General features: G+C 46.9%; 1 protein-coding gene and 1 pseudogene across 1 annotated transcript; one reads left to right on the top strand and one right to left on the bottom strand.

Moving 5' to 3' along the window:
• The first annotated feature begins 4766 nt into the window (after positions 1 to 4766).
• Positions 4767 to 7209, top strand: LOC119279181 (annotated as a pseudogene).
• A 1701-nt stretch (positions 7210 to 8910) lies between these two features.
• On the bottom strand, positions 8911 to 11542 carry LOC119279180. The gene is made up of 3 exons (XM_037560530.1): positions 10624 to 11542; positions 9782 to 9868; positions 8911 to 9175 (listed from the first exon to the last, which is right to left on the bottom strand). The coding sequence occupies exons 1-2, from the start codon at positions 11540 to 11542 to the stop codon at positions 9822 to 9824; spliced, it is 966 nt and encodes a 321-aa protein (XP_037416427.1). The 3' UTR covers positions 8911 to 9175; positions 9782 to 9821.
• Positions 11543 to 15839: the final 4297 nt, after the last annotated feature.

The following is a 15839-nucleotide window of genomic DNA, read 5'->3' as shown; positions in this document are numbered from 1 at the left end:
CTTGAGCAGTCCAACTCTCCACAGCAGCAACCAAGTCTTGAACAGGCTTGAACAGCACCTCAAGACAAGCAGCGAACAAGGCCTGTAGCTCAGCGCCTAGCGCCTCCTCCTGAGCTGCAAGGAGAGGCCGCAAGGGCTCTAAAACAGCAGGAGGCACGCCGGGGTCAACCGCCGGCACGACACCATCAGTCGCAGGGCTGTCTTGATGAGAAACCACTAAAGCCCAAGTGCGACCAGGTCGATGAAGTGGGGCTGGAGGCGATCCGCTGCAGGGGGGAGGCCGCTGACGAGGCCCGGCAGGCGCGAGGGGGGGACGGCAAGGTTCTGAACCGACAGGATGCCGTGCCAAGCACTCCCGCTCGCGATGGCCGGAGTGGCCACATCCCAAGCCATGCCTTCATACAATACATTGAGGATCTTGGCAGCAAGGTCTGCTTTGCTTCCATGGCACACCCACGGAGCAACGGCCAAGCAGAGAGAGCAAATGCAGAAGTTCTGCTAGGCTTAAGAACGAAGACTTTCGACAGGCTGCACAAGAGTGGAAGGCGCTGGATTGATGAGTTGCCCACGGTTCTTTGGTCGATCAGGACGACGCCAAATCGAGCCACCGGCCAGACACCCTTTGCCCTGGTTTACGGGGCAGAATTAGTTCTCCCCACGGAACTCATATACGGGTCACCTCGAGTGCTCTCTTATGATGAGCTTGAGCAAGAGCGACTGCGACAAGATGACGCAACGCTCCTTGAGGAAGATCGTCTCCGGGCGGCTATGAGAGCAGCACGCTACCAGCAAGCGTTGCGCCGCTACCATAGCTGCAAGGTTCATGCCCGGAGCTTTGAGGAAGGCGACCTTGTTCTTCGGCACGTTCAGTCGGCCAAGAATTCCAACAAGTTGACGCCAAAGTGGAAAGGCCCTTATCGGGTAACACGAGTCACCAGGCCTGGCGAGTCCGCCTGGAGATCGAAGATGCCATTCCAATGAGCAACTCCTGGAACATCGAGCATCTTCGCAAGTTTTACCCATAAGGCGCGGCTGCCGGGCCTCCTGGCAAGCCACCCTTTTGTACAAGCCTTGCCGGCGAGGCATGTAACCCTTTGTACAAAGCCAGGCGCAGACCCTGAGCACTAATAAACGAAGCGTTGGCGCCCTAAGTTATAGCATGCATGCTAGGTTGAGTCTCCTCCTCGGTTAGGGTTGATAGTGCTTAGCAGTGGCTAACCCCTAGCTTAGAGGTTGAGTGTGCATCTCTCTGTTTCTTCTCTGTCCTCTTTGGTTCGCAGGACACGTAAGCATTTCTGCCGAGCTGTTTGGAAGAAAGGAGCGGACCGGTGCCCTGACCCCGGCAAGCCAAACTTGCTGGGAGCTGCAAATACAAGGATCCGTCCACGGCAAGCCAAGGTTGCCGGGGGCTATAGATCCATATAATTCTTTTATCCTCTATCATGCATTTCGTTATGGACTAGGATATGTGAAACCTCGTTTAAATCTCTAGGCTACCGTGCTCCCCTCTTCCGCACCCAAGGATTATCTCCTGGGTCCGAAGTTGGTCGTAGTCGCGGCAGCAAGGAAATCGAACGTGGGGCCTAAACCCATCTCATCCCTGCCTCCGCCAAGAGCATGAGAAAGGTCGAGCAAAATGGGGGGGTGGGGGACGGCAGGGCCTGTTGCCGGGCGAAAAACATTTACCTTAGATAGTAACAAGGATTCGTTCCTTGTCGTGGGTTTCCCCCGCGAATGAAAAACCCGGCAAACATCCCTTTTTCATTAAAAACATCCCGTACAGGTACAGTTCATACGAAATGAAAAACATGAACATGGGGATTACAAGTCCTAAATCTAACAAAGGCCCGAAGGCTTACAAGACTAAAAAGAGATAAGGTGCCCGTGATCCCTTTCTTGTCCCTCTCCTCAGGAAATGAAACAAGAAGGCAAAGGGGCAAAAGGGGCGTCTAGGCGAGGTACGAGCAGCAGAAGGCACCAGGAGAACATCCCGGTGGCCACCCCGAAGGGAGGCTGGTGATGATGATGACGGTAGAAGAGCTGGAAGACGAGGCGGCAGGACCATCAATACGCTACGAAGGCGTCGGTGCCCGCATACTCCGACTTGACGGCCTTGCCGCCCGCCCTCTTCCTCTTCCACAGCCTCCCGATGCCAGCCGCCCCAAGAGGCAATCCCGAGAAGTTCAAGGAGCCGGCGACACGAATGATGGGGTCGCCGGTGCCGCCCCGGAGCGACGCGCCCGATGCCTAGTCGGACCCGTCATCCTGCCGCCCGCTACCCTCGTCGTCGCTGCCGCTGTCCTTCTCGTCGCTCTCGCTCGAGGAGGGATCTTCATCGTAGGAGGAGCTCTCCACGCAGCACTTTAGACGAGTGCCAAGGTCTCCAAAAATCTTGAAGGAGAGCAGGCCGTCCTCCATCAACTTGAAAAGGAGAACGAGCCCCGGCGTCAGGCTGTGGACACGGGCGAAAGTCTTCCACCCACGACGGAGATACATGACGTGAGGGGCGGGGAACTCGACATCAGCCCATATGCCGCTGTTCTCACAACCCCTCATATGCAGCCGCAACGCCTGCGGTGGATCCAGCTCCATGGCCCGAGCAAACGGGGTCGGGAGACAGAGACGACGGCGCGCCGGTCGGCGCAGCCTGACGAAGAACTCGAAGGGGTTGTCCCCGACGTGGCCTTCCGTGGGGGGAAGGGTTGTTGGCGGAGGCGAGGCCGACGCACCGCCCCGTCCTCCTCTCCCCCGAGCACCACGGCGGCCTCGGCCCCGTCCTCTCCCTCTTCCCCTCATGGCCGGCTCCGCCGCCGCAGGCTCTTGGGAGGGAGCAATGCGCTGTCAAGCCGAGACCCTCGCCGCCATGATGAGGCGTTGCCACGCCCCCTCGCCATGGCAGGAAGAAGGAGAAGGCAAGAATGGGGAGAAGCAGATGACAGAGGATTGAGAGGCACCGTTCCTCCCGCTCCCCTCTTTATAAAGGGGCGAGAGCAAGGCTCAGCCGCCCCTCTCGACCAATCCGGCCTGTTGAAGTGACCACGGGCGGGGCCATCGATCACCCTCCCCGCTCAATTAAAGGCGCGTGGGAATCGGCCTGCACTCGCGTGACTTTCCGCATCCCGCGCGCCTATCATTCTCTCTGCATCATGCATACGGCGAACGTGGCACAAGGGACGGGCGCGATGGGACGCGTGGCACGGCGGTTCCCGAATAAGGGCAGTAAATGAGCAGTGGCCCTGCGGTCTCAAAGAGACACGCAAGCCACCTCTTTACTATCCACCGCAAGATGATGCCAGCATGCTTCGGTTACACACGCCCGCACGACCCCACGTCACGTGTTCGACGCAGGTCATGGGGAAGCGCGACGTACGAAATAGTTACCGCGGTAAAAATCCGTCCCGCCTGCCCGCGCACCGTTCTGGGCATGGCCCAACAACGTGTCGCGCTTATGTATGGCCTAGGCCCGGGGGCTCCTGTCGGAATATAAAAGTAGGGGCTCTGCTTTTGACCCCTTTACTTGTGCACGGGCAGTCAGAGCCACCTGCCACAGCCATGCACAACAGGGCAGGAGAGGGAAGCCGGAAAGAAGTCGAAGGCGTAAGACAAACAAAGCAACGACAAGGACCAAGGCCACAAAGATCGGATGGACGAAGGAGGTTTCCCCGGCAAGGACCCTTGCCGGGGCAGCCTCAGCGGCCCCGGCAAGACCCTTGCCGGGGCAGCTCGCCCACACCAACGGAGCGAGCCACCTTCGAGCCCACCAACGCTAAACAAACTCATTGGAACAGGGCTCGGGAGGCACCTCCGTGGTGGCATGCAGATCTTTGTGAAGACAAAGAATATTCAAGATCAGATGAGGATTGGAAGGCAACAACCCTTGGCAGGGTTCTTGCCGAGGAAGCCCACAAGACCCCCGGCAAGGTCCTTGTTGGGGACGACAGCGTGCCGCGGCAAGACCCTTGTCGGGCCACCTGCAAGTCCCTCGCCAAGGGCGCCAGCAGGGCCACTGCCAGGCCCACACCAGCCAAGTCCCCGCCGCCGTTCGCATGTAGCTGCCGACCCAACCAGCTGGGAAGGCACCTGCGTGGCAGCATGCAGCCCTTCGTGGAGGCTCCACCACCGTGCCACCTCAGCTGTCTGCCTGCCTACATGGCACCGCATGCATCGCTAGCCAGGGCGCGTGTCAAAGTAAGGAGGAGCGGCGACGGACGGGACGGGCCTCGCCCCCGTCCCCGATAAAATGAAGGGACACCTAAGCCTCGCATTAAATGTGCTTTGTCCTGTAATACCAGCGATAAGCTCACAACACTGTAGCACATTCCACCTCCTGTGTGCCACTCTGGCAGCCCCTTTCGCCTATAAAAGGAGGCCCATGGCGCACTGGAAAAGGATTCGGCTCTTTCGAACCTGCCAGCACCCAGAGCTAGTTCAAGAGCTCAAGAACACTAAATACATCCACCAAAGCAGGATCGTTGGGTTTTACGCATCTTTGTGGCCCGAACCTGGTAAATCCCCCTTTGTGCTGTTTACTAGTCCCGCTCTTCTCACGATCCCGCGCCCTGCAATCATAGTAGGGATTCTTGTGATCCCATAGGTGTCGTTTCCCACCGACAGACGAATTCCAACTATGAATTTGTGGTTGTAGAATTTCTGCAGTCCTTGTCTATCCCGTCAACAAGTAAATAGAATCATTTCCGTGTAGTAAGGGGCACTGTGGAAATTCTAGTAACTCTTCTGTTCCAACACCAGCTTCGTTTTGGTCAGTCATGCTGTACCTATAGGCATGTCTTTTTCTCGAGGGATTCCTTTAGACTAGAAGCACTACCGCCATGTGACAAGGGCACTGTGCGAAAATCCTAGTATAACTGCAATATTTCTGTGGAATATAAACTACATATTACCTAGTACTCCCGCTGTTTCTAAATGTAAGTCTTTGTAGAGATTCTACTATGGACTACATACGGGGCAAGACGAGTGAATCTACACACTAAAATGCATCTATATACATCCGCATGTGGTCCGTAGTGGAATCTCTATAGAGACTTATATTTGGGAACGGAGGGACTAGTAGATAGAGCAGGAGAGAAAAATCTTCCTTTCGCATCTTGTATTGGTCTACACATACCTATTTCCCTACAGTGAATAGAGTTAAGAGTCCCCTCCTCAGGAAAAACAAGTGGTATCCTGTGGTCTTCTCCATAACCAGGATATCGATCTGCGAAGCTATCATGGCGAACTTTGGTGCACTTTGTTGTTCCATTACCTTGCAAGCATTTACCCTCTTCCTGCTAGCTACTCTTACCCGGACGGAATAGATGATAGATCAGATGACCTTTACTATTTGTCAGTTGAAGGTCGTTGGGCATGCTTTGCTAATTGTTCGCGAGCAGTAGTAAATAATACTTAGTCGATACAAGCCCGCTCCTTGCCTGAGTGCGAAAAATTCATTTGTTTATTTCTGGACTGACCGTAATTATTGTGATATTCAATCTCTTGCGCGTTCCTGTGGATACTTGGCCGCGTCACCCTTTGATGCTTCATCAATCCTGGACAAACAGTTACCAAATGCAAGTTACGAAGATACCATGCACTTCATAAGCAAGGGATTTCATGTTCGTGTTGGTCGTGGTGTTTGGCTCGACAGCCTTTCTACGGTCATCAAAGGTTGCCTGAACAATTCAACAAGGTGAGTCTGCTCTCCGGCAGATGGAGTGTCACGATGAGAACCCGTGTTTCTATTCCTCCCGTTCCGGTTTGTTTTATGACCAACTAAAAAATTGCATCCCCTCTTGAATTATTTTTTGTTCAATGGTGATTTGCAGTGACTTCAGGAAGCAAGCATCTCCTGCAAACACAATGAATCCGATTCGTGCTTTTTTTCTCGAGTGAGATACCGTTCTTAAAATGCTATGAACGCTCTGATGCAGTAAGAAGTTATGTAAGAAAACCGCGTCTCGTGTATGTGGTTGTGGGTTATAATGCCATAATATCTGCTATTGACATCACCAAATTCCTTTTTGGTATGTGGCAATTTCCTTTTTAAATCATCACAGCTATAATCTGGTATGCTTATATATGACAGTCTAACTACGGTATCCCAACTTGTGTGCAGTACTATGCAGGTTTGTGCTAGCACCCCTGGCAGTATTGATCTTCCTTGCATACAAGTATTGGAAAATAAGGATCACAATTGATGCGGTTGAGAAGTTCCTCCGGATCCACCAAATGATTGGCCCGATAAGGTACGCCTACATAGACATCATTGCAGTCACAAGCCATTTCAGAGACAAACTGGGCCAAGGTGGCTATGGATCTGTGTACAAGGGTGTGCTATTTCCAGAAGATCTCCGTATTGCTGTGAAAATGCTACAGAGTAACTCCAGCTGCAATGGAGAAGATTTCATTAGTGAAGTCTCTACCATTGGCAGGATCCACCATGTCAATGTGGTGCGTCTGATCGGGTTCTGCTCAGAGGAGATGAGAAGGGCGCTTGTCTATGAGTACATGCCTCGAGGTTCTCTTGACAAATACATCTTTTCACCCGAGAAGAGTTTTTCTTGGGACAAGCTCAATGAGATTGCTTTAAGCATTGCTCGAGGGATCAACTACCTGCATCAGGGGTGCGAAATGCAGATTCTGCACTTTGACATCAAGCCACACAACATTCTTCTTGACAGCAATTTTGTTTCAAAATTTGCTGATTTTGGACTTGCCAAACTTTACCCATGGAACAACAGTTTTGTGCCATCTAATGCCTTACGTGGGACTGTTGGATACATAGCTCCTGAGATGATATCTGGGAGCTTTGGTGCCATATCAAGCAAGTCCGATGTTTACAGCTTCGGGATGCTGTTGTTGGAGATAGCCGGAGGAAGAAGGAACGCTGATCCAAATGCGGCGAACTCAAGCCAGTCTTACTACCCATCATGGGTGAATGACAAACTAACTGCTCCAGCGGTGGATGCGATATCTCCAGCTGCTGGCATGCATGAATTGGAGAGGAAGCTGTGCATCGTTGGATTATGGTGCATTCAGATGAAGTCACATGACAGGCCAACGATGAGCGAGGTCATAGAGATGTTGGAAGGTGGCTTTGATGGTTTGCAGATGCCTTCCAGGCCATTCTTCTGCGACGATGAGCACACCCCTGTCCCGGATTCTTACCCTTTGTTATCCGAGCTGACTGAGATCTCGGAGGAGGATGAGTAGCATATGTGTGTGTGTGTGTGTGATTTAATGTCTCAAGTCTTATGAAATATCCTATTATTATGGTTTCCAAGTCATGTGAAGTTTTATGTGGAAAGATGTAATAATGTTTAGCAGTTAGAGGATGTTGATCTCCAACTGTTAATTGAAACGTAATTATCTTCCTGGAAGACACATACTATTCGAGTATATCAGTACATTTTCACTTGGTATTAAAATGTTGTTAGCATGATTACAGGGTTCAAGGAATGTATTAAACTTGAGGTGGACACACACAAAAGATATGATGTAAAAAACGCAGAGTACTATGTTTTCTTCAGCTGCTGCTGCTGTTATGAACAGACCCAGCCTGTCCTGTATGAAGTACGAACCCTTGTGATTGATGAAAAGCTTAGTCTCAGTGCATGGAGATGATGATGATTGCAGAGGAATTCGTGTCGACGGACATGTTCACACTTCTATCTATTTTTGCTAAGGCTAAGTTCTTGTAACCATGAATTTGAGTGCGTAACTACAACCATAGTGTCACATATGGACCAAAGTAGTGGACAGCAGCAGCAACCTCAGTCAGCTCAGGGTAAGAAAAATTAAGCTGATTTCTTGCTGTCACATGCATTCCAATTTAATGATGGTAATTTCAGCAGCATAGAAAACATTCAAATGACCTCAAAGTTCAGCAGAAACTGTACAAGCCAAGAATGCAACCTCCTGCCGTATGTGTTCCTGCGATTACGAGTATGATAGTAGACTCGCTGCCGTCCAGTCCCGCACCTTCAGCAATAAACAGCCGCTGCGAGGATGAGTCCTCTGGCTCATATGAACCACCACAAATAACTGGACATCAGCAGCAACCTCGTTCCCAGGGGACCTTGTTCTCAGGGCAAGGGAAGTCCAGTCTTTGACATCCGAATTTGTACAACAATAATTTCAGACATGTAAACTTCAAATGACTTGTAGACCGAGAACAAATTGCCACATCATTCCGATATAATCTGTGTTATTTTCAGCCGTATAAATACAGTCAAATGATTTGCAAGTCCAGCATAAGACTACAAGCCAAGAATGCAACCTCCTGCCATACGTGCTCATGCAAATCGTATAAAACACGCTTGAGATGACTTGGAAACCCAGCAGAGAATTACAGCTAAGAATGCAACCTCCTGCCGTAAGTGTTCCTGCAATTTGGAGTACGACTATAGACTTGCTGCCGGCCAATCCTGCATCTTTAGCAGTAAACAGCCGTTGTTCTCCAATCCTGCATCTTTAGCGGTAAACAGCCGTTGCAAGAACAATGAGTCCTCTGGCACATATGGACCACCACAAATAACTGGACAGCAGCAGCAAACCTCAGTCTCAGGGCAAAGAAAGTCACGTCTCTCTGATCCAAATTTCTAGAGTCCATTTCAGTCATGAAAACGATGAAATGATTTGTAAACCCAGACCGAAACAGTGCTTACGAAGGTTCTTTTTGATCCATGGATGCAGACTTTATTTGATTTGATCAGATCTGATTTTTGGCCATGCAAACCACGTTTCAACTGAAATACATCTTCATTCGGTCCTGCCAACATGAACGCATCGACTTTGCCCACCCTGCAATGATAATTTGTAAAAATTCTAGGGATGGCATGCTTTTCAAACCACGCGTCTAAGAAGCACACACGAACATACAAGTTTAGGTGATAATACTAGGGTAAGCTGAAACTCTCATTGCTCAACACAAGAGCTGCCAAGCACAAGCATGAAGCAAAAACAGGAGAAGGCGGAATCCAACTTCATATAATACTAGGTTCAGCTCAAATTCCCTGGATTAGGTATTCAAAAGCATCTTCCTACATTAGAGACTTGGCTAGATTAAGGCACGGTAGGTTGTTGTAGCCTTTTAGGTAACATATAAACACTGCCGACCACACTGATGCGACGCGACAAACCAAGTGACAACTAACAACCACAGCAACCCTTCCTTCACCTGGAGAAAACAAAATCATCAATCTTAATTATTAGTAGCCTAATAAATCAGAAACTAATAGTAGTAGCTAGGAGTATGTAACATTGTATGAACAAGCCATGCGTACAGACCCATGATCAGCTCAGCAACATAAAGTAGAGCTATATCATATCCCCTCCAAAAAAGAAAGAGTAATATCATATTACTGGCTATATACATGACAAAATCATAAATCCTTTAGCCTTTTCACACGATTTTTTAGGTGATGAAGTTGAATGAAATGACTGATCACTGATGTCTGTAATAGGCTAATAGCAAAATGGGCTACTAATATGTTGCTTTAAACTTATGGATTATGAAAAAGTTAAACCAAGGGAGAACTCTAGACATACGACATTTGGATGATCTGCATATCATTTATAATCCAACATGAGTCGTTTTTTACTTAGCCTCACCACCACTTTAGTTGTTTCTCTGTGTTATTAGCATGTGCAAATCCCTACAGCCGTACATCTAAATGGAGAGTAGTTTGAGGGTGCATGCTACCCACATTGGCCACCACATATCTTCGAAAGAAAAAAAAATCAAACAGCCCAAATCTCATAAATTATATTCAGAAGATCTTACCCATTAGACCGTTTCAGCACATTAGCACATCAAACCAGTGTCATCCTAACATTTCAGCTCCATCAGTTCCACCGGCAATGGTTGTGCCTAAAAGCATAAGAGCTCTAGCAATTAACAACAGTCCACAATAAGGACAAATGGATAAGAGAAGGCAACATGAGACTGTTAGAAAGACGAGCTGAGAAATTTAACTTGAGCAAACTAATTCACCTATATAACTTATTTCTATTGATGTGCTCTAAGTCACGCTTGACACTAGCAGTAGATGAACAAAACCACATCTGTTGTAAAATGCAAATAACATTCATACAAGCAGCATACTTAGCTACCTCATAACTAAGAATTTAGTTTTAAGGGAAAAACCATGACCTGTAAATGTTCTCAAGTGAACTCATTCCTCATAGTGTCAACCACACAGAATTATGCCAAAACAAACTCGAGAAACAAAAATGTCATTGGCCATTCTGTTTTAAGTGAATGGATCCCAAGACAAGAAATGCAACTTATTTCTATGTGCTACAAACATAACAATCACCTACAGAAGGGGTCATGAACAAATGAGAAATCAAAATTATTTAAAGAAAGTATGAATTCAACAGTGATAATAATAATATATAATAGATAAACTAGCAGCTAGGGCGCTCAAACTAGCGAACTAAGTTAATCATTTGACTTTGATTTGGTACCTTCCAATACAAAAGACAAGCACATTGAAAACATAACATATAATAAAGTATTACGGCGATAAATTTGTCCATCTAGCAAAGGTAACATGTACAGAACATAACTAGATTGGGTTAGTCCTAATTCGTAAGGTATAAAGACCAAGGATAAGAAATCACCTAGTGGAGAGAAACTCGTGAAAGTGTAGCAGTGATCCCTAAAGCGGGATCCAAGGGTGCCACCAGAATCAAGAGAAGACCCAACATGTCGAGTCTTGGTAGAGATGAGACCGCCCCATGTGGCAGTCTCTGAGGAGTAAACGCGGGCAATGGGTTGCCCCCCTCTGTACATGGACACCAAGACCACCTTGAAGGGGTAGGAGTGGCAGCCGCCGTGCACATGTCCCTGGTCGCTGGCAGCACAGAGCATTGCCGCGCTGAAGTGGCGGTCCAAGAACACCGGAGGAATGGACATGTCGTGCTGCTTGCTGGTGATAGGATCATACATGAAGATCCGGGGCCCGGCACTGAGAAGGACGCGGCCGTGGCGGGAATCAAGCACGTGGCTGTAGCAATGTCCAAGGTCGAAGCTCCCAGGTAGGATGCGGTCGGGAGCAGGAGCCATGACGGGGGTGAACATGAGCCGTTGGTCGCCGCGCTGGAAGAATCCGAGGAGGGGCGGCTTACGATGGCGTGTATAGAACCGGAGGAGGAACTTGGAATCGACGACGATGCCTCGCCACGGCTTGCAGACGGCGGATGCCCGAGAGAGCGAGTGTAGGTCCAGGGGGAGGCGGAGCAGGATCTCCCTCAGGAGGTCGTCGACTTGAAGCGGGGAGGCGGGCGGCTCCGGCGAGGTGCCGTCGCCCACCTCGCTAGCATGAGTCTGGGCGCGGAACCGCTTACCGCGGCAGCGGCGGGTCACTCGGTCGCCCCCCTCGCTCGATTGGATGTGGGAGCTCCGGCGCTTACTGCTGCGCCGGTGGCTGGCCACTCCGGTGCCGTCCTCAGTGGCGTCGATTTGGGGATGGAGGCGCGTGGTGGGTGGGCGGGAACTGTGGCGCGCGCTGCGGCGGCGGCCGGGGTGGAGGTGGCTCATGGCGGCGCCGCCAAGACCTAGCTAGCTAGCTGCTGGAGGTGGCTCATGGGTCGTAGCATTAGGACTGGGTTGGGTTGGGTTGGGCCCTGCCCCGTTGGTTCTCCTCCCAGTTTCCAGTGAGTGAACAATGACCAGGAAAAAGAAAAGATTACCATCACCTAAAAAAAAAAGATTACCATCACCTAACAAAATATTACCTCAAAAAAAAGGGAAAAAAAGAAAATATTATCTCAAGAAAGGAAAAAAAGAAAGGAATGAACAATGCTGTAAAAAACCTTAATTGTATTATCAGTTGATGGTTGGTGTGTAAGGACACTTCTAGTGCACAAATGCTTCCATCTGAAGCTCCAAAGGTGCATAAATAAGCTCCGAGGAGATGCTTCGGTGTAACTCAACAAACCCATTGCAAATTTGTACAACTTCATGGCAGTTGGCGAAACTCCATCTTTTTACTGTTCCAAATCGTTCGGGCAGCTTGTTTTTCCTCTTCTCTGACAAACAAGGTAGGAAGGGTGGCTACACTAGTACATCGGCTTCTTCCCAGCAATTGAACTCCTGTCACAAAGATGTTATAGCGTTTTAGCAGCGGCGGCCAGCCATTCCGGTGGCGCCAAGATCTAGAGGAATCAGGAACACAAGGGGAGTGGCGTAGGGTTTGTTTCGTGAGAAAATTACTTATTGGACACTACCAAAAAATTTGCTTCCCTGTTTAAGGGAGAAGAGCTCTAGAGGGATGGGGTCGGGAACAAGGGCCAGAATGGGGGCGAACACAATACAATACTTGGTGCTATTCTCAAAGATGCTGAGGAGTGGCGGTTTTGCGGTGATTTGCATAGAATCGGAGGTGCAATTGGGGGTAGATAAGCAAGCCTCACTAGCCCTTCCTTATGGTATAGGAGCAGGAGAGCGAGTATAGGTCCAAGGGTTGGCAGAGGATGATCTCCCTGAGCAAATTAACGTTGTCTTGTAGGGAGGTAGGTGCCTGGCAAGGTTCTGCGACGGCGGGTTGTTCCGACACCCTCCTCACTTGCATGGATCTGGGGACAGAGGCACATACGCTGCCAAAATAAGTGTACTTTAATTTGTTATTTAACTTTCTTAGCTGGAAAAATTGATGGTCCTATTATATTGTGAAGGAAATTTAGATAGGAAGGGTAATATTTAGACAGTGTCAAATAAGGAATTTCGGTTTTCATCACTTTAACTTACACGGACAATTTATACATTGTATAACCTTTTTTTTAATGTGACAATTTTTTTAACGGTGCGAAACACTTTAAGAAAGATTAAAATAACACATTTTTTACATTGTGTACACATTTTATTTAAATGTCATAGACATTTATTTGATACAGGTGAACATTTTTCAAATGTCACAAACACTTTTTAAGCTGTTAAATTTTTATATAAGTAGCATTAATATTGTTTCACACTACATTTATATTTTTTTAATGTGGAAAGAAAACTTTTTAAAAATTAATTAAAATAATTTGGATATATGTGTATTTAAATTTTTAAAAAGTAGGTTATCCAAATCAAAATGAAGTATGGTGCCTATCCCAATCATAAACGACTAGTAAAGGATATTGCCGACAAGAGTGCTAGGACAACCACCAAATTAAATAGGGAACCCAAATAAGTATTTTTTGGAGCCTCAGTTGTGGTTTGATTGTACCATGTGTCAGTCTCCGAGAAGTAAATGTAGGCGAGGAGTGGATTATCTACAACTAGTAGAAAACGGGTCATTTGTCCCGGTTCAAGAGGCCCATTAGCACCGGTTCTGGAACCGGAAATAAAGGGTCGGGACTAAAGCCCAAAACCTTTAGTCCCGGTTCGCTCACGAACCGGGACAAAAAGGGCTCCACTTGGCCGCTACGAACCGGGACAGAAAGGGCTCCACTTGGCCGCTACGGGGCGTCCAGGTTGGAGGATCTTTACTCCCGGCTGGTAATACCAATCGGGACCAAAAGATATCCACGCGTCAGCATATGGCAGGACCTGGGGTTTTTGTTTTTGTTTAAAGGGGGGAGGGGGTTAGGGGGTTTTGGAGGGTTAATTTAGGGGTTTCATATATTGTGTTAGCTAGCTAATAGAGAGAAGTGACATCTCTTTATCTCCGTGCTTGGTCGACACTAGCTACTATACGTATAAAGAGAACTCGGCACGCTAGCTAGTAAGCAAACGAAGGAACCATTAAGTACACGAGATCTTCATGAACATATACAGAGACAAGTGACCTCTCTTTCTTCGAGAGATTGGTCGAACAACAAGTTTTGGTATATCTATCCGACGCTACTAGCTACATATATACAATACTAGATCATTGATGGCGCGCGTTGCCGTGCCCGTCAACTTTGGCAATAGAATTATAAGAATCTGCAATGTGATTTTTTTTTCATAAAATCTAACCATACATTTCAAGGTAAAATGTGGATGCTCCTACTGAATGTTCCTTTTTGCACACGATAGCATGAGGTGTGTGTGGGGGAGGGGAGGGTGTTAGTTCAAGAGTAATGATATTAGAGTACAAAGAACACACATATTTACGCATCACTTCTATATAATCTTGGATAGTCTACAAAAATTCTCAGTTAGCCAGTTTTGAAACTTGAGAGGGCTATGTAACAACATTCCAAAACTGTTAACTTGAAGCAAAAAATTCAGGATTGGGACACTTTCTTCATAGCAGGTTGATGGAGAATGAGCAGCAAAGAAATAAGTATGACATATATAGACATGCAACTCTCAATCGATTAACTTTGATAAATAAAATATGAGGTTATGAAACTTAATAAAGGAAACAAAAAATACTAATTGTAACTGAGGCATCACAAATGGAGTTGATGCATGGCATCAAATTATCGGATACGCATGTTCAAAGCTGTGAAATACATGTTGAAGCATAGCAAAGAATTGGCTACATATATACCCAAACTGTACAAGTGAAGAAAGCACCAGCACCGATGGTGATAAGTAACTCGTGATACATCATGTTAACGGGTAATCCAACAAACAAGACATTTTTTTCTCTTTAGCTTAATACATGCCTATTTTTCAAATATTATGGTTGTCATTGATACAAATCTGTGTCGAGAAATAATTCCTTCTATTTGTTGTATTTCCACATGTACCATGTTTTGAAGAGCTGCCACTTTATTTCAGCAGAGATGCGTTTGAGTTCAGTGACGTCTCTTGGAAAAATCATCACAAAGCTGATTGTTAGGACATCGAAAATAGATATATGAATTGAACGCATAAATTATGGTACCAATTTTTTTATTCCATATACACTTACATGCACTAAATCCATTGTAAAAAGGCCAGCAATGGAATCCAACCAAACTACATGAGCAAGCTTTGTACACCTGCAAGTATTTTCCCTGGTTTAATTTGTTGCAGGAATATGCTGGGTGTACAGGACTGAAACGATTTTGGTTTACTTCCCAAAATAGCTGATTCTGATTATTTCATTGGTAGGAAACTGACAATTAATGTGGCTCATTTGCTGCACCTCACATAATGAATTTACTTAGATATATTTTATTGAAGCTGCATATTAGATCTGACCTGGACGTCTTCTCTAAATATGTTGTGGAAGCTGCTTATTTAAATCTAACATGTTTTCGTCTCTAAATATGTTGGTGAACTGGAAGCAAGCCTGGAGTTTCTCGTTTAGTATTAAGCTTCCGGTGTCAGCTTGGCAAACACTTTCTAGTAAATGATTTGTTTCATCCTGAAGATATTCTGCATATTTGCCAAATATACTGGGCTAGAAAAAAACAAATTATGGAGGTAAGAGCATATGATGTACCTCAGTACCTGATGCATACATAAAAGGAAGGAGCACAATTAATCACCAGGAAACATGCTAATCTATCGCATAGGGATGCTGCAGTCGAACTGAAGAGTGGTTGGCCTCCACTTTACCAGTTTTCCTGCGTGGAAGTGAAAGACATACAATCAGGGGAACCAAAATCTATACATTCTGAATAGAAAGATGGTTAGTGAGCTAACCTTGAGACGACCTTTGACAACGCAATCAGATCCTCCATCTCTTAATTCAAATTAAATGCCTCATGTATTCATAAATTCAACGATCCAAATATTAAAACTGAACAGTCTCGATGGATTTTAGATACAATCCATCATTTCTTTTCACTTTATTCTGGGAGAAATTTGGAATTGTCATTGTACTGATGTTATTATTCCGTCTGTACATAATAGTTTCCACTTCATTCTTCCTAGATGCACAATACCTGCAGATTGTCATATCGGTACAAAAACTGGCATCAATAAA

The sequence above is a fragment of the Triticum dicoccoides genome, chromosome 3B, assembly GCF_002162155.2.
Source record: "Triticum dicoccoides isolate Atlit2015 ecotype Zavitan chromosome 3B, WEW_v2.0, whole genome shotgun sequence".
Lineage (NCBI taxonomy): Eukaryota > Viridiplantae > Streptophyta > Magnoliopsida > Poales > Poaceae > Triticum > Triticum dicoccoides.
Note: the sequence above shows the minus strand (reverse complement) of the source record. Positions and strands in the feature narration are given on the sequence as shown.

Bases quoted from the DNA above. Each gene is read 5' to 3' on its own strand.
- LOC119279180 (XM_037560530.1), bottom strand. From the start codon at position 11,542: ATGAGCCACCTCCACCCCGGCCGCCGCCGCAGCGCGCGCCACAGTTCC. The intron at 9,869-10,623 runs GTGATTTCTTAT...TTATGCTTTTAG, and splicing joins CACGAGTTTCTCTCCACTAG to GCACAACCATTGCCGGTGGA.